Below are 19873 nucleotides of genomic sequence, written 5' to 3' on the forward strand. Positions count from 1 at the left end.
AAACCTGAATGTGTGCTTCTGAAATATTAACTATAATTTTCAAAACTCATAGTAACTTTGATACACTCTGACTTTCCAAGTACATCTACATTCCAAGTGTACTACAACAGAAGTAAAACAGGAGGTAATGATCGGGTTGTTTAGTTTGAACATAAGGGGGGAACATTTTTTGAATACAAGAGTAGACATAGAATTCCAGAGAAAAACATTCCAGTGTATTGTTCATTGTGGAGTACAGAGTAGTTATGACGCTGCCCATAATACGCTCCTCTAGTGCATGAATTTTAGAGCACACACACTGATGAAAGATACATAACAGGCGGTGGTGTCATAAACCTAATCTTAAGAAACCTACCAAGCAGATGCTTAGACCTGTTCTTTTTATGATAAAAAGCCTGCAAATCTTCAAGTACTTTGAAACTGTAGAGAATGGGATGTACACAAGTATCTACGGTACGTGCAAAACAGCACAATGGATGGTTTATATGCAGCTCTGAAACAGTATTTCCTATTTATAGAAAATGTTTATGGCAAAGGAACAGCTAGAGGGATCAAACAATCACAACAAGAGATGGTGTGAAGTCCAACACATTTTTATTCTAACATTCTTCAGCAGCTGTTTTTAAATCTTCACTGAAATTGACAGGCTTGCAATTTTTCAACCACATAGAACTGAATCGTAGAACTGGTTCTGTTAAGTGTGGTTTCTAGATCAGGAGCATCACCTAGGAACTTAATAGAAATGCAAATTTTTGTATGCGCTCCAAACTTATTGAAACATTCAGGAGGTGAAGCCTAGAAATGTTTTAACAAGCCTTCCAGGTAAGTCCAATGCATACTCAAGTTGGAGAAACACTGGAGTGGAGCTGGCTCTTGCTTTCATTTCAGCCCCAGCATCGTTTTTATCATTCTCTTCTGTAAAAAGATGAGTAAAGTGGTCTCCTGGAGATACAAGCTCTAATAGTATTTTTCTTCCAATAAAAAAATACATTCTTTAACACTGTAATTGCATTAAAACTAATATGCTTGACAAATTGATAAACTATTTTGCCCTTTGAAGAAGCAATTTCAGATGCCCTGTGAAAATCAGAGTAGGTTTGACATACAGCAACACTTTAAACTGGTGTTCTTACAAGTAAAAATATATCCCATTGCAAAACAAGTTTACAGGTGATAGAAATTAAATTAATTCATTAGTATTTACCAGTTTAGCACATACATAACTATTACATTCTCTACATGTCTTTATTAAAACCACAAATGGAAAAAAATATGAATGCCTCAACATTCTTCTATAAAAAATTAGAAAATGACCCTTTGACAAATTTTTAACAGTGCATGTTAACTTTGCTGCAGTTACTACTGAATTCACAAGCTTTTACTTGTTCTGTCCTACCAGTGACTATAAGGACAGTCATTCATTATCTTTGTACAAGATGCAGAACTGGTTCTCAAGTTTAGCTGCATATTGGAATCATTTGGGAAGCTTTCAAGTCCTACAGGGATGCCAACATGCAGCCGAGGTTGAGAACTGCCTTAAAATGAGATTCAGCAACCAGTTTCTCCCCCAAAATGGTACAGTAGCTTTAGAAGCATTTAACAGTTTGAACATAACTGATTTTATCGAACATGGTATTCTGAACATCCTGCTCAGGTCAACTCCGGAGTAATCTTAAATTGCCTATGCTGCAGACTGTCAGTGCTTCTTACTATCAAGGTTACTACTAGAATTCTCATTGAGAGAAATCATTCTCAAAATGGATCTATTTTGATAATGGGTTAGATTTCTTCGGATTTTTAAGGCACTAAAAAATCCTTTGGAAACATTTAGACCCCCAAATCAGTGATTCTCAATCCAGGTTGCACATTAGGAACATGACCTATAATGTTAAGGTCCTATCCTCAATCCATTAAATCAGAATCTCTATAGGGTGTATCTGTATTTTTAAAAGTTCCATGGGTGAGAATTTGATAAAAGAATGCCAATTTCTTCAATTAATAGGTTAGATTTGTTTTTCATTTTACTGGAGATTATTGTATGACATCTTGAAGTTATACTACCAAGACTTCTATGTTTCACCGCTAAAAAAATGAGACAGGAGCAATCAAAAGAATATACTGAAAGCTGGCGCATTTTTTAAAAGGGTAAAAATTACTGAAGCCAGGTGTAAGACACCAACTCCCGTAGTAGTTTTAACTCTGATTGAAGATCACATCCAGCAGTTTAGTGCAAATGAACTAGTCCCCAACCAAAAGGTATGTCTTTTAAGTTCTTCAAGTGTTAGGCTTAAAAATGCTCTATGGTTTTGTTCAAAATCCAGGGCCTCAACTGCAGAACTATTGAATCAGAATCTCCAGAGAAGCTAGGGAATTCTGTATGTTTAACAAACTCCAGATGATTCTTACAATCAGACAAGTTTGGGAAACACTGTTGATGGATATTAAGAGTTTATTAAGAAATTTTGGAGATGGCATAAATGCAATAATTACACCTTCACGCATTAGACCCTTGTATTTTCTCATGACTCACTGGGAATACTCTTGATAAACAATGATAATGGCAAAATATGTGATTCAAAATCATCTCTGCTCAGATTGTGGTTTTTTGCCAGTGATATTTCCATTTGGAACCCAGAGGGGGAAAGTGAGTTATTTCACAGCTCTGTTCTGAGTTTCTCATATAAGTGCTCTTGGTCTATCATGTGCATGTGCCCATTCCAGCGGTGATAGGCAAGGAGGGCGGCATTGTGTGCTGCAATGGCACTCATCTCCATGGCACTTGCTGCATACTCTATGCCATTGACATAATAAAGTCGATCGTGGAGTATGATGGAAGGGCATTTCTCTGGAGGCTTATAGTGAGGATATGCAAGCCACTGCTTCTTCTCAGTATAATCATAGGACAAAAAGAGCTTTAAAATTTGTTCTTGAGTAAGACTTTCTTTGGAAAAGATCTTCCAAACATTTGTCCCATCTGTTGATGACTGAGGATTATTTTTTTCTCTTACAGAGGATACAATTCCAATGCTGTTAATGAATAAATCTGAATTATCAGTGGTTAAGATTGCACTAAGACCAAAATTATCTAAGGTTCTAGAGCTAAAAATAGTGGAATTCAACTTCCCCTTAACCAAAGTTGTCACTATATGTTCGTAGTATTGATGGAATTCCTCAATTGGAGGATCAAAGTTGAGAAAAGTTATGTTGGACATTTTTCGATTCAATGGAGTGGCCACCAAGACGATGTCATAAAAATCTGAATGGGTCTCAGATCCAGTTTGGTAGACCACTTCATACATTTTTGTGGGGTTTCCTAGAGGAAATAAGGAAACATACATTTCTTTAGCGTCTCTAACATACTGTATTTTATACCATCTAAAAATAATTCTATACCTTCTTAATAGTTCATAATTCTACGGGAAAAAAGGAGTTTATCCATTAAGATAACTGTCCGACATTGAGGCCAATTTCCTACCTGGAATGGAAATAATACCTTGTCAATAATTACAAAATATGGAATTTTTACTTTTGAGGACGAGATTATTTTTTAAATCCAAGGAATCATGCCAGTGTACATGAGCACATCTGGGAATACTTCTACATGGCACAACATACAATTTAAAATTCCATCATTTGGAACTGAGTGACAGATGGTGGAAGACAGGTTTTTCTCCCTGAGCAATTATTTTCTGCAGGGGAAATTAGGAACAATAAAATAGAAGTTAAAGCTTACCAATTTCCTTGGTCCTTGTTTTCTCCTCTATGGACATCACTGAGCCAGATATAAGATTGCTTTTGGAAGCCTTAAGGAGCCCTGAGCAAACAAGTTTATTGCCACCTTCTACTGCCCAAAGGCCAGAATCAGTAGAAGTTAGTGACACTGCCCCTGTTAGCGGTAAGAAAAAAAACATTGTTTTAATTCTGACTCTATATGAGGCCCTCCATCCACTCTCCCTTCCCAATTAGGTGAGTTCTGCTCCAGATGTCTCCACACATTGCCAACTGGCCCCTGAGGGAAAATCTCCCCGAGCTGAGAACCATTCAACTGATGAAAGCTAAGGACTCCCCCCACCCATAAAAATGCACATCTATATTTACAGAATTTTGCCAAACAATGTCAAGGTTTCACAGCGAAGGTAGTTTTCTCCAACTCATGGCCTGAAGTCAGGAGCCGCCATAACAGCAGGTGAGCCCCTCTGTGAACGAACGTCCATAACAGTTCCAAGTCTTGGCTTACCCACAAAGCCATGGATGTCTGTGCTTTGGCCGTAATTGACCCTCATGACGGGAGCAACAATTTCATCAAGGAATTTCTCGGAGAAGCCTGCTTTCTGCAAGGTTTCAAGAAGTGTTCGGTTAAGCATTCCAGTGAAGTCGTCCCCTCCTAGAGAATGTAGTAAATTTTCTACGCTACTGAAGGCATAGTCATGCGACTGGTAGCGGTAGATCCTTTGGAAAAGAAGAGAAATGGCCATTAAATACCAAAAGAGGGGAGAGGGGTGCATAATGAAGGGAAATATCATAAGACTCACACTGACTTCCATGTTTCCTTCTAATGAGTTCCTATCGTGTGAGGCACACCTCAATCACCATCTTCCCAGGTATCCCAGAAGCTCTTGGCTCTCCCTCGCCCTCTACCTCCTCTGGAAGTCCACGGGAAGTGTGTGCATACACTCTTCCATATTAAAATGGTCACTGGGAAAACCCTTAAAGAAGTGGGTATGTCTTGTTTTCATTCATCTTTTTATCTTCCAGTGACACTTAGCCATGTCTAAAATGAAACGATCTTTCCACCAGGCTTGATCCTCTCTCCACCCACCCGCTATCCCAACCAAAAGTAACGGCTTACTCCTAACATCTTACATGTCATCCTCAGTTCCCCTTCAAACTTAAAACATTTTCCCTTCTCCTTTCTGCCTCTCGCAACCAAAAAGGAAACCTTATCAATCTTTCTAACATCTCTCTGGTTACTTCATTCTCATTTCCCTGATCTTGAGTCGGGACTTATATTCGAACTACTGAAATGAATTAACTTATCTACCTGCTTCTATTTTTTTTTTAATGAATCTCCCGAAGCCCTAAAATACCTCTTTTATTTTGTCATCCATCCACTTATTCAAAAAACATCTCACTTACTGCTGCTTACTAAATAAAGTCGTGACATTTAAAAAAACAGATGTCTTGGATTTTAGAGCCAAACACCAATCTGACACCTTTATTCTACATGCAGATAAAGGAACAATGTAGAAGTGCTCCAAGAACTTGCCTAAAAGTCACAAGGCAAGTAGAAGGCTCAAGCACAACTTGCCCTCTCTGGCCTCAACAACTCTGGCCCCGACACACACACACATACAGACACACACACTCATCCCCTCCAGCACAACTGACCGACCCACTGACTGGTCTGTAAATACTCTCTCCATATTGCCCCTCAGCACTGCACTAGCTCTTCCCTCCAATGTTTCCCATTCCTACCCACAGAACAGCTACACTTCCTTCAGAGCACGCATCCTATCTCCTCGGCCAAGTCTTTCCCAACTTCTCAGGCCACAGTGATGTCATCATCTCCAAAAGTCCCATAAAACTTCACACCCATGCTGCTCAATCAGCACTTAGATACTTCTTTGTATTATTTAATTTTTAGAAAATATCATCTGATATTTTACTTTATGGACTTAAGAGATGTCCACATAAGTTAGTTAATGCAATAATTCAATACATAATTTTTCAGATTGCAAGTGATACAAAAAATGAGAAAGACATGGTTCCTTTCCCTCAAACTTACAGTTAGGGACAGGTAAGAAGGTACATGCACAGGATGTATATGAAAAAATGGAAGAAATTAATACCAAAGAAAGATCTCCATCAGTGATCAAGGGAGGAGAGTTTTACATCAACTTTTGTCTCCAAAACAAACTAAATTTTTAGAGAGCAGGGGACAATGTCATAGCCATTTCAATATTACCTACTGTCTAACAGCATAGTGTACAAGATGTTGAATACACTTTAGGGGAGAAACGGATACCAGTACCAAAACGGAAAAACTAAAATAACTCCTTCCAACCATATTATTTGGCTTCCATTTCCTAGGAAGTTGGAAAAAGTAGGATAAAAACACGTAGTTCTTTAGAAAAATAATAGAACGAATATCTCATGAAATGAAGCGTGGCTAATGAAGAGAGACCATTGGCTAATGGTCAGCATGACAAAATAGCAGCCAATTAAATAACTTATATATGTTATAAAAAAATTATTCTCCACTGTCCCCTACCTAAGTCCCAACACCACTCAAGGAAGCCTCCTAAGTAAAGGTCTCCTAGAGAGCAACATGAGACAACACACATCATATAAACAATGAATACTGTCACTGTTCACAATAGTAATTGCATTAGAATATATATTTACTAAAAAGTTAGACACGTGAGTAACTAGTAGTTTCTGCTAATTAGATTGCTTATACACCTTTTCTTCTTTTTAAACTACATTTGTATAACTCAACACTTATCTATTTGTTCATTAATTTATTCATTCAACAAATAATTATGGAGCATCAAATTTGAGCCAGGCACTTTTCTCGGTGCTGAGGATGCAGATGTCAACACAATAGAGAGAAAAAAATCCCTGCGCTGATGGAGCTTGTGTTCTAGTTGGGGAAACAGGTAATAAAAAAATAAATAAATGCGAGTAAATTATAACAGGTTAGAGGATGACAGTATTAAGGAAAAAAACTAAATCAAAAAGGAAGAATAGGAATGCTTGGACTTGGCTGGGTTGCAACTGTAAATAAGATGGCCCCCCAAAAAATGAGTGGTAGAGGAAAGCCTCACTGCAAAGATGACATCTAAGCAAAGACCTGCAGGAGGTGAGGATGCAAGCCTTGCAGTGTCTAGGGAAGATGATTACGTTCTGGAGGTCTAATGCACAGCACGGGATTATAGCCAACAGTATGGTATTATGTATTTCAAAGCTGCTAAGAGACTAGATCTTCAATGTCCTCACCACATAAAACAAATGATAATTATGTGACATGATAGAGGTGTGAACTAGTGGTGGTAATCACACTGCAATGTATAAATGTATCAAATCAACATGTACATTTTAAATTTGTATACCAAAACAATGTTCTATGTCAATTATATCTCAATTTTTTTAAAAAAGGCATTATATGTTAACAATGAACAATGTGAAAAGGAAATTGAGAAAATCCCATTACAACAGCATCAAAAAAGAATAAAACATTTAGGAGTAAATTTACCCAAGGAGACAAAAATACTTGCACACTGAAAATCACAAAATATTAATACTGTTGAAAAACATTAAAGACATCCTGTGTTCGTGGACTGGAAGACTTGATATTGTTAAAATGACCATATCACCTAAAGTCATTTACAAATTCAATGTAATCCCTATCAAAATCTCAGTGGCATTTTCTACAGACCCCCCAAAAAAACCCTATAATTCATATGAAATCTCAAAAGAACCTGAGTAGCTAAAACAATCTGGAAAAAAAGAAAAAGCTAAAACCCTCACATTACCTAGTTTCTAAGCATATTACAAAGCTACAGTAATCAAAACAGTATGATACAAGCATGAAGACAGACATACAGACCAATGGACCAAAACAGAGAACCCAGAAATAAACTCACACGTATATGGTCAAATAATATTTGAAAAATATATCAGGTTATTGAATAGGATAAAGGACAGTGCTAGGAAACTGGATATCCACATGCAAAAGAATAAAAGTGGACCCTTACCTTAAACAAAATACAAAAACCAACTCAAAATGGATTAAAGACATAAACATAAGACCTGAAACTATAAAACTCCTAGAAGAAAACATAGAGAAAAAGCTTCATGACACTGGATTTGGCAATGATAACCTGGATATGATACCAAAAATGCAGGCGACAAAAGCAAAAATAACAGATAAATGAGACTACATTAAACTCTAAAACTTCTGTGCAGCAAAGGAAACAATCAACAGAGTAAAAAGGTAACCTATGGAATGGGAGAAAATATTTGCAAACCATATACCTGATAAGGGTTTAATATCCAAAACATATAAAGAACAACTACTCCTACAACTCAACAACAACAAAAAAAATCCAATTAAAAAATGGGCAAAGAATTTGAATAGACATTTCTCCAAAGAAGATATATAAATGGTTATCAAGCATATGAAAAGATGCTCAACATCACTAATCACTAATCACTAGGGAAATGCAAATCAAAACTACAAAGAAATTATCACCTCACACCTGTTAGGATGTCCATTATCTTAAAAATAGAAAATAATAAAGTTTTGATGGGGATGTGGAGAAATTGGAACCCTTGTGCATTGTTGGTGAAAATATAAAATGGTGCAGCTGTATGGAAAACAGTACAGAGGTTCCTCAAAAAATCAAAAGTAGAATTACTAAATGATCCAACAATCCCACTTGGGTAATATACAATCTGGGTAATATATCCAAAAGAACTGAAAACAGGATCAAAGAGATATTTGAACATCCATGTTTATGCAGCCTTTTTCAGTGATTTTAATTACCTCATTAAAAAGCCCTATTACTGCAGCAATAGGCAAGAAGTGGAAGCAACCTACATGTCCATTCAACAGATGAATGGATAAAACAAAAGAAGACAGTAATGGAGGAATAGAGGAATGAAAACGACATCAAACATAGAAAGCAAACAGCAAAACAGAACACAAATTCTACCTTAACAGTAATTATATTAAACATAAATGGACTGAACACTCCGATCATAAGGGAGAGACTAGCAGAATGGATTAAAAAAACATGATCCAACTATATGCTGTCTATAAGAAAATACACATTAGATTCAATGACACTAACAGACTGAAAGTAAAAATGATGGAAAATCGTATACCGTGCAAACAGTAACCAAGAGTGCTGGAGTAGCGACACTAATAGCAGAGAAAACAGATTTTAAGACAAAAATTGCTCTTAGAGACAAAGGAGGACATTTTATAATAATAAAAGGAAGACATAACAATTATAAACATACACTCATCTAACTACAGAGCTCCAAAATACATGAAACAAAAAAGACAGAATTGAAGGGAGAAAGAGACAATTCAAAAATAATCGTTGGAGACCCCAACATCTCATTTTCAATAATGGGCAGAACAAGTAGGCAGAAGATCAACAGTATATTAGTGCAGTAGGCTGCCATAACAAAGTTATCAAAGACTGAGTAGCTTAAACAACAGAAATGTATTTCTCACAGTGCTGGAGGCCAGAAGTCCAAGATAATGAATGGCATCGGCAGGTGTGGTTTCTTCTGAGACCTGTCTCCTTGGCGTGCAGATGGCCACCTTCTCGCTGTGTCCTCATGTGGTCTTTACTCTGTGTGCACGTCCCTGGGGTCTAGTCTGTATGTTCTAATGTCCTCTTCTAACAAGGTCACTCGTTAGACGGGATAAGGCCCACCCCAACGGCCTTATTTAAATGAATTACCTCATTAAAAAGTCCTATCTCCAAATACAGTCACATTCTGAGGTACAGGGCTTCAACACGGGGGGTAGGGCTTCAATAAATGAATTTGGGGCAGACAAAATTCTTTCCACCACAAACAGGGAATAAAAAAAAATAAGGAATTGGATTATCTATGTCCTGTCAGGTCTTCCAAGCCATACTACAGATTTGGGCTGTTACTCTGCACAAAATAGAGAGCCACTGAAAGTTTGAGCAGACTCTTAAAGAGTTAAAAAAAAAAAAAAACCTCTGGCTGCTGTGCTGAAAACAAATTGTGGTGACACAAGAGCAAAAAGAGGGAGATGAGTTAGGAGGTTTATGTATGTCATCTAACCAGAAGAACTGCATAAATAAATGCTCAGAACAGGAAATGAACCTGGCAAGTGTGGATATCAGGGGCCGCGGGATTTCTGCCCAAGGACTTCCCACAGCAGAGAAGAATGGATGGTGTTGCCTACCACAAGCCTCTCTCAGTGTCAGGGTTTCCTACTGTCACATGGGCCTTCACTCACACTGTACACACTCCGAATGGAAGCACAAACAGGACAATGTACCTCCCCAAAGCTGTTCAGCAAACTCCCCAAAAGTTCTGCACATCACACAAGACACATGTAACTATATCTCTCATATATAACCAAAAAAAAAGGAGAAAAAAATTTGGGCAAGAACCTTAGGTTTCTATACCATTCAAAGAAAGAAAAATCTCAAAAATATTCTCCAACTGAGCATTTTAACCTAGTGTTTGTCAACTCTGGCTATAGGTTAAGATTTACTTGAGGTGCTTTTAAAAATACCAATGCCCAAGCCCCTACTCCAGGACAATGAAATAAAAAATCTCTAGGGGTGGAACACAGCATGCTTATTTTTAAAAGACCCCTATGGGATTCTACTGTGCAGCCAGGGTCGAGAACTACTGCTTTACTGAAATGCAGGGGAACTCGTTGCTCCAGATTCCTCTTTAGCAACCTCTATGTTCCCAATCATAGTTTTTGGACATTTCAGTTATCTCTGACATGGGCTGACATTACAAATATTTAGCAACTGGTAAAGCATTAAACAGGAAGGAGACTAACTACTGCAGTGAAACTGAGTCAAGACTCAGTTCCTGGGGAGGAAGCAAACAGCTATTTCACCAGGCCAGCAGTGTTTCCCTACTTTAACAACGGGCACATGCTGACTCAATACCAACCTTCTCTGCAAGTACTATCTCATAGGGTACAACAAAATTATCAAAATAAGATTTGTATGTTCTTAATTTATTGAAAGAAACAGAAATATGATACGTGGCCCTTTAAATAATATACAAGTCAGGGTGAATAGTCAAATATCAAAAATAGACTGGAGAGGAGGGGGGTTGGGGAGCTGGGTGAAATTGGTGGTTACAAAACAGTCACAGGGTTGTAAAGTACAGCACAGAGAATACAGTGGACAATCTTACAACAACTATGTATAACGCCAAGTGGGTACTAGACTAATGGGGGCGGGGAGGGGGGGAATCACTGTATAAATTATATAAATGTCTAACCACTAGGCTGGACACCTGAAATGAATATAAAATAATACTAAATGTCAACTGTAGCTGAAAAAAATAAGTAAATAATTTTTTAAAATAGCCTGGAGGAGGCAGTAATTTCATAATGTTTGGCAACTGTTTTTTAAAATAAAAAATAATCTATGTATCCTCTCACTGAGTCTTTTTCACAGTTCTGCAATACCCCAAATTCACTTCAAAAGTAATGTCTTAATTTCTCAAAGGGCAATTCTCTACATGTCAAGCAAGCCACAGATAAAGAAAATGATACACACAGATGGGCTTGCATCTGATGCCATCTGAACTGGATTTTCTTACTGAGTGTGCAGCAACATGTCATCTACCGTCTTTAAAAAGTGACTGACTATCTCTACACAAATTCTACATATTTTCTTAATTATTGGTTTATCGCTTGTCTCTCTACTAAAATATATATTCTTTGAGTGCAGGGACATGTTCTAGCTTGTACATCCTCAGGACCTAGAATAGAGCATGGCACATAACAGGCACTCAATATTTGGTGAACGAATAAATGAATGAATGACTACTTTAAAATATCTACACTGTAGCTGAACCTAATGTACCCACTGGAAAAGTGTTCAAAGAATTGACCTAAGAATGATGTTTAGAAAGAAATCCCTCACTACCATAAGTTACAGAAACTAGAGTGTATTTATCCTATTCAAATTCTTATATTTGGTCAATATTGGGTCATATGACATGGAACTTAACCTTTTTTTAACAATTATTGTACTACTTTGGAACAGTCACAGTAATGAAACATTAATAGCATTTACAAGCTGAATTTCTTCAACATCAAAAATAGTAAACCAGCATAAAAATTAGCACACGCCAATAGGCTTACAAAAAATATGTTGTATCTTTCAAAGTTAGACTGGTAATTTTATATTATTTTTCTTACTTACCAAGGCAATGCGTGTTCATACACATAGACAATTTTGAAAATACATTAAAACATAAAGACAAAGAGGCCCCTGCATTGTCACTCCCCATGACAGTGTTGGAATTTAATATCCTAATTTAAATTCTTAGGACACATAACCCTACCTCAGGCTGCTGGTTCACTGAAACATCATGTCACGATTAAAGCTCATTTTTCTGATCCTTTCTACAATATCTTGCACACATGACCTCATTCATCTACACAACACCAGCACAGTGCAGAGATTAAGAATAAGGACTCTGCAAGATAGAAAGGGTTTTGGTGGGCTGGGTGAAAAAGGTGAAGGGAATACGAAGTACAACTGGTATTCACAAAATAGTTACAAGGATATAAGATACAGCAGAGGGAATGTAGTCAATAATATTAGAGTAACTATGTATGGTGCCAAGTGGGTATGAGACTTATCAGGGAATCACTACCCAAATTATATAAATGTCTAAATAGTTTTTGTTGTATACCTGAAACTAATGTAAAATAATACTGAACGTCAACTGTAATAGAAAAAAATTTAAATACTGTTAAAAAAAAAAAAAGTGACAACTCTGGAGCCAGCCTGCTTAGGTAGGAACTCTGGCTCGGCCACTTCCTAGGTGGGTATACTTGCATACTTGAAAGCTCTCCAAGCCTCCACCTTCCACATTTGTTTTAAAAAAGCTAATAATAGTACCTACCTAGAGAGTTGTCATGAGAATTCAAGAAGTTAACATTTGTAGAGCATTTAAGAGTGTCTGGCAACACTAAATAAGAATTTGCAAAATACATTTTCAGAAGCAAAAATAAACTACCCTTTCTATTTCCAAGTGGATAAATGGTCTGCATATTTTACACAAAACATTTTGCCTAACAATCTTACAAATAGGCCTTGGAGTTAGGTAGAAAACTGTTCCAAGAAACTATAATTCCTAAAGATCATCTAACTAAAAGGTCTTAGGTTAAATGAAAGGGGAAAAAAATTACCTCATAAACTTGTCTAATATATCCTCTACCCACATGTGCATTCGAAGGGATTGAAATCCATACTGCCAAATTAGTTTAATTATGTTAATTATAAACCAGCTGCTCTCCTCAAACACCAGAGTCTTTCCATTATATACCCCCATTAGGCCACCAGAAGTCTGAACAGTAGAGAGACCTGCAAAAACAGAGAAAGGGTAGCTAAGTCAATGGTTTCTATGCTGAGCAAATGAAAGAACGTAATCTGAAGCTATTGGGACATTCTGAAATGAGTGATTCTGGGCTTCCCCCATTCTCCCGAGACATATTAAAGAAACTCTATCTTTAGAATAGGGATACACTATACACTCACTACACTGTCCAAAAGCAGATTCTCTATAAGATGGGTCAGATGATCATGCAGCAATATCAAAATCAGACTGGCTATTTTTAGTCTAAAAAGACTAAAAAGTCAAGGAAAAAAGCCAGGGTACCAGCTGAATTCAACTTAAAAACAGAAATGTCAGACATGAATCTTTGCAACATAAATTGCTCCTGGCATACATTTGCCCTCATGGAGGAAAGAGAGCCCCAGGAGATGTGGACGGCAGCTAGGGGAAAGGAGGCATCCCATCTCTGTGCAAATACTATTTTGCATAAGTGGATATTTCAGGTAGCCGGAAGAAAGCCAAAATTACCCAATATTCCCTGAGAAAAGGGCTTAAAGAGGCCTGCCAGATTTCCCTCATATCCTGCCCAGCTCCTCTGCTGGTAGGGAAGAAGTCAGTCGGATGTCCCAGCTTCTAAGCACATGTCTGCACCCACAGCTGTGTGAGAGACATTAAGCCAGACACTTCAAGCCTTCTAGGCTTCATTTCCCCAGCTGTAAAATGAGCACACTAGGTTTCTGCTAACTCAAGCCATTCTGATTCTTCAACAGGAACAGACAGGTTTAAGAACTGACTACCGTAACCATCCCCACCCCACACCCGCCCCACGGCTGTAATTCCAGATAACTGAAGATAACTGATAACTAGTGTCCCATTACAGGAGAGTGGCTCCTAACTAAGGTAGTACCAACTGCCACCAGGAAACGGAGGAAAAGTTTTACCAACTACTCTGTGAAAGACAACTAACAAGGCGGAAAAGTTTCAGTTCCCTATCTGATAAAAATATTCATGGATGGTTACTCAGAAAGCTGCTTAGCTCTAAGACCAAATTACATACCCAGGTCCTTGACAAAACGCTTCATGTGCAGATTTAAAGGATGGATGACAGAACCTCCTGCCTCATATTCTTGCCCCTTCAGAGTCATGGTGGCCAGACGGCCCCCCACCTCTCCTCTTTCAAACAGGTCAATCTTCACATCTTTCCCAAATTTCTGCCGCAGATAATAGGCTGCTGAAGTGCCACCAATTCCAGCTCCAATAATCGCTATGGGGGGGAAAAAAGGAACAGTTTCTATCCCTTTTACCAGCTATGTGAGTTTTGTTGTTTTTAAAAAGCCATTAAACAATAACACGTTACTTAAGGCTATTATCAACAATTTAGGGAAGCCTGGGTAGGGGTAGGCCAATGACAGTTGCGGTGAAAACAGAACTCTCTGATTCTGGACAGCCATGGTCCCCAGACAAAAGTGGCAGTAGATTAACTTACAAATTGACATAATTAGATTGTTGTTGTTGTTGTTGTTGTCAGATGCCCAAAGATTCTCAGTTCTTTGTGGAGGCACCAATGGGCCTGCACACACCCTTCTTTGTGCCCAGCGCCTGGGAACAGAAGAGGTGAGTCTTTCCAGCACGCATTTTAAATACAGTGGCCGCCATTTTTTGCCTAGATGTGTTCAGCCTCATTAATGCAGACAGGTCAATGATCCAAAGTACACAGTTTTAAGGAGAATAAGAAACAGAGCAAAACAAAACAAACAAGGAGCAAGAAATCAAGAAGACTGAAACTAGAAAGAGTGGATTATCTGGGCTGTGTAGTTAAGTAGTTCTAGTAAGAAATCGTGCAAGGCAGAGGTCCCTGAGAGCAAGCAGACCTCAGCAAAGCGGAGGTGGGAAGGGGATTCCACCCTATCACGGGAAACAGACCAGGTCAGCTTGTTTGCACTACTGGATGTCTGAGCCCGCGTGCGCCTGTCATTTGCAAAGCGGAAGTGGCCCCTCACTCCAGGACAAATCAGAAGACTGGCCTCCCAAACGTGCAGCAAGGAAAGGCGGCGAGCGCGGGCTCTGTCTCCCCCCAACACCCAGGTCCCGAGACAGGGGCTGCAGTCACGCCTAACGGCTGCCCGCCCTCCTGGGTCCTCCTTCCATGGCCCATTCCTCAAGCGGGCATATCTCCACACCCGGGAAGGCACCGTCTCTGGGGCACCAAAAGCGACACTGAAACGCGAACAGGGATGATAGCAACCCCCGCTATTCCCGGTTCGGCCCGCGCCGCCTGGCGGACGTCGCGGCTGCGGGGCCTGGCGCACCACGCATCGGCCGCCCGGCACGGGGCGCGCTCCCGCACCCCCTTACGCGCCGCGCCCTCTCGCCTACCGATCTTGTCCGGCGGGGCCCGCAGCTCGGCACTCCCGAGGCACCCCCAGCTGCACAGCAGCAGCCACAGCCCCAGATGAGACGAGACGAGCTCCCGAGCGGCGCGCCCCATGGCTCCCAAAGCTCAGCACTCCGCCTGAGGCGCCCGGCGGTCCGCCAGCGGCTGCGCGGCTGCGCGGCTGCGCGCTCTGCCCGCCCCGCCCCCTGGCCGGCCCCGCCCCCTGGCCGGCCCCGCCCCCTGGCCGGCCCCGCCCCCTGGCCGGCCCCGCTCCTCCGAGCCCCGCCCTCACGCTCCATCGGCATCCCAGGTCCCACGTCCCTCCTGGACCTCCGAACCCTGGTGGGCTCGATCCGCCAAACCCACCCCGCCCCTCCGAAGCCTGCTCTGTTTCAGAGACACCAAAGGCACCGGAGAATGCTTACCCAGCTCTCCTCCTTCCTTCCCATCTCTTCGGGTGAAACACCTTATTCACTAGTGCTGTCTCCTGTTCCTCCAATCGCTCCCTCTCAAAGAATGCACAAAGCTAATCGCCGTCTAAAACAGATCAGTGAAGCTCCATCGACTTATTGAGTGATCGCTATGTTCTGGGGGCTGTTGGGTACGAGATGAATGGGTGAATGGTGCTAGGTGAAAGGAAAAATGAGGGAGACCTAGGACGGGCTGGTCCAAGGTGAAAGGAGTGGAAAAGTAGTGACAGACCTGAACAAAAGTAGCGTCCCCATGTCACACGGTGGGACACCATGCAAGCATTCAAGAGAATTTAGGATCTATCACTGTTGCCCTAGTATTGTTCGGTGGCTGAGTAATGGGTATTATATGATCCCATATCTGTAATTAAGATACCCCAACCCCCCAAAAGAAAAGAAAAATCAGGATATGAACATAAAGAACAGTATGGGTAGAATGAAAATACTAAATTGGATAGAAAGAAAGATTGAACGCGGAGAAAGGGAGTAGAAAATTCAATGCAAAACGCATTCATTCGTTGGACAAACATTTACCGAGTTCCTTCTCAGTGACAGAGAATGCTCTAGGTAATTGAGAAAAATCAATGAACAAAACGGATTTTTAAAAATATTGATTCTAACCGCGTGAGCAGAGAGACGTGACCCGGAGTCACGTTAGCTCTGCTTGGAATGAAAATGCTAGGTTTCGCCCGGGGCTTTTAGGCAGCCGGATCCTAACTGTGGGGTTCGGTATGGGGCGTTAAGGGGGTGCACCTCGCGGATCGCTTCTCTCTCCCCAGATCCAAATTGGCCCACAGGAGGCCACAATCCCCTCATCCCACCCGGGTTGTAAAAAGGAGGAGGGGCTTCGGGAGAGGAGAAATCCGAGTCGGGCGGTGATGCTGGGCCTTGAGGCGGGAGGAAGGGCAGACCCCCTCTAGGGGAGCGGGCTTAGGAGCCGTGGGCTCGGGGGAAGCCCTGCCCCGGGCCACCCCACCCGCGCGCGCGGCCTGGAGTATAGGGATCTGTTATAGTAGCTTCACGGAGGTTATAAGAAAACTACGTGTTAGGAAGTTGTGTAGAGCACCCCTGGAAGCTGTTAGCATTAGTTTTGTGTGAGCAAGAGTGACTCCATATTGAAGGAGCAAGAGTAACTTCATTTTGGACATAATGCAAAGAACTTAGCAGACAACGCCCAGGGAGCCGCCAGATTGCCCTGGTAATTGGGTGTAACCCGCTACACTCCGAAGATCTGCTACGGAAGACATGATGATGTCAGGGTCCCGGCTGGCTACCCTGATAAGCGAGGTCAGAAAGGCACTCAGAACTGCATAAGAACTGAGGATTCTTGCCGCTCAGAGAGCTGGTGTCGACTGAGGTGACCACGCTGTCACTCTGCTCCCAGAACCCTCCACTCTGCTCTGCTCCTCTCGGACCGAACCTCTGCCCGACCGACCTCCTGGACCAGCCACCCTTCCTCGCTCCATGAGGAGTCTGTTGACTTTGGAACTGGTTCGTTATTCCATTTGACCCAATTATTGTATTACTCTGTGTGCTTTACTGTGTGGTGTATTGATGATTGATGCTTTACTGTTTGGTGCGTTGATGATTAATGTTTGAGTAAAGAGCATATTCAAAGGCATTTAAGATCTTGCATTCTCTGTTTTTCACTCGTGTCACGGCAACCGCAGAGGCCTCAGTCAGTGCCAGGTAGATACTGGGGGTCTGAGAGTCCCCTTGATTTACAGGAAGAGACTGCAGCACGGACTGTGAGCCTAGCAGTCGCTCCTGTCAGGAGTAAAGGTTATAAAAGTAACCTAAGACTGAGTACCCAGGAACACGCTGTACGGTTTAAAGCAAGTCTTTCCATTGCCTTGTTTTCCTTATTTCTTCAGAGTGTGGCCATTTGGGATCCCATCTTCATTGCAGAAGCAATAATTTGATCCTCTATTGGGAATCTGCATAGAAAAGTTTTCATGTGTATTCGAAACCTGGGCATTTGCTAATTAAAGAGTTTTCAAAATACACACAAAACCAAAATACTCTAATGAAGTTGACATTGTAGTGAAGGGAGACAGATGATAATTAGAATAAATAAGCAAATGACGTACTATAGACAGCAGGATAAAAGAGGAATGGGAATGGGTTGCAATTTTAAATATGATAGGATGGCATTTGAGCAAGAGCTTTGAGGAAGTGAGAGAGTGGATCAGGCAAATATATGCGGAAAGAGCTTTCTAGGCAAGGCAAACGCCTGGCATGTTTGAGGAACAATAAAGAGGCCAGTGGGGCAGAGTAAGAAAGCCAGAGTTGGAGGTGTTAATGGAACAAGATGTAAGTCATACAAGAAATAAACATGTCTACGTAAGAGCATAAAAATATGAAGATTAAGTCCCTTTTTCCACTACATCTAGAAATTACAAATAAAGAACTAAACTCTGTGTTTTTACTTTCCTTTTTCCAAATTACATTATGCCCATAATGCCTCAGTGCATTAAGCCTACTAGGCCCTCAATAAATATTTGTCAATTGATTAGAATTGACCATATTAGTGACCTTGACACCAGTATCACATTTGGAAACTTTCATTTCTGCTACTAAAACCTTGAGAAAGTTTACCAAAAGGATACTTAGAGAAGAGACAGTGTAAAAGACTTGCAAAGTGGGAAGTAGATCCAAGTCTGTCTTATTTTGCATTCTTGCCCTTTTAAAATAATACTGCCACTGAAACTCAAGATTTAAAAAAAGTAATCATGAGGGGAAAATGTTACCACATATATGAAGAATAATAATAAGGTAATATAACAAACATGTTCAAAGCAGCACTCTCCCTAGGAAACAAAAGCCTAAGATTCTTTTCTTGACCAAACTCTCGTTGGGCTCCTCTTATTCTTCTCTACCTGGAGTATAAAGACATGAACAAAACCCTAACATAATTTCTAACAGCTCAAAGCCACATTTTGGGATGATCCTAGATCCCCTTAAAGTGACCGTCTGAGAAAACTCAAGACTCCCAAGGCTGTTTGTTCCAGCCAACAGTTGAAGATAGAGCCCTTATATCCCAGTTTCTCTGGGAATGTAGGAGTCAAACTGATAAGCAGCAGTATGGCCCCTTTTCAATTTTTGGAATCTTGCACTTGTTTGACTTTACTGGGCCCCTGCTCATCTGCCTCCCTATTCCTTCATTCTCCCTTTAAAATGCCTGGTCACCTCTGTACAAATCAAAGTTGAGTTCAGTGCATGCTGGACTCTTTTTCCCCATTGTAATAGTATATTATTGATTAAAATTAAAACTTTAGTGTCTGGCTTTGTCTTTGACAACATTTCAATCTATAATTCTGCCACTGCTCCATGTCTTTTTTTTTCTTTGAAACCACCTTGAAGAAATTCATTTTCATAGCTTCTTAATTCCTCATATCTCATTCCTTTCTTATTCTAAATAGTCTAAATGATATTAATTCTCTTAGGCAAGACAGGAAATTCAGAAGCAATATAAGAAAAGATAAACATATTTGATTACATAAAACAAACATTTTCAGATGGCTAAAGATAGAATTTAAAAAATGTTCAAAAAGAATGCATGAGAAAAATATTTGCCATTAATATGACAGACTAGATCATGGGATATATCACAAAATACAAAAAGCTCTATAAATTGATAAGAAGAGGTAAACATCTCAATATAAATACAGACTAAGCATATGAATAGGCAATTCATAAAAGAGAAAGCAAGTGTCAATGGTCCAAAAAATACACATAAAAAGATGCTCAACTTCCAGTAGTTTAGACAAATGCAAATTAAAACAAGGAGATACTATTTTTCATCTATTATATTGGCAAAAATTAATAAGACTCAACACCTTAACGCAGGGGAAAATGAGGAAAAGTGGTTAGAGATCTTAGGAAATCACTTTCAAATATTGTTTGTGGGAATGTGAATGACTACAACCTTTTA

At 40.1% G+C, this 19873-nt stretch overlaps 1 protein-coding gene across 1 annotated transcript; it reads right to left on the reverse strand.

Moving 5' to 3' along the window:
* Positions 1–10: 10 nt before the first annotated feature.
* Positions 11–15668, reverse strand: PCYOX1 (prenylcysteine oxidase 1). The gene is made up of 6 exons (XM_081068981.1): positions 15472–15668; positions 14153–14359; positions 12950–13124; positions 4238–4449; positions 3734–3886; positions 11–3313 (listed from the first exon to the last, which is right to left on the reverse strand). The coding sequence occupies exons 1-6, from the start codon at positions 15581–15583 to the stop codon at positions 2655–2657; spliced, it is 1518 nt and encodes a 505-aa protein (XP_080925107.1). The 5' UTR covers positions 15584–15668; the 3' UTR covers positions 11–2654.
* Positions 15669–19873: the final 4205 nt, after the last annotated feature.

Source organism: Rhinolophus hipposideros (assembly GCF_964194185.1).
Source record: "Rhinolophus hipposideros genome assembly, chromosome: 12".
Taxonomy (NCBI): Eukaryota; Metazoa; Chordata; class Mammalia; order Chiroptera; family Rhinolophidae; genus Rhinolophus; species Rhinolophus hipposideros.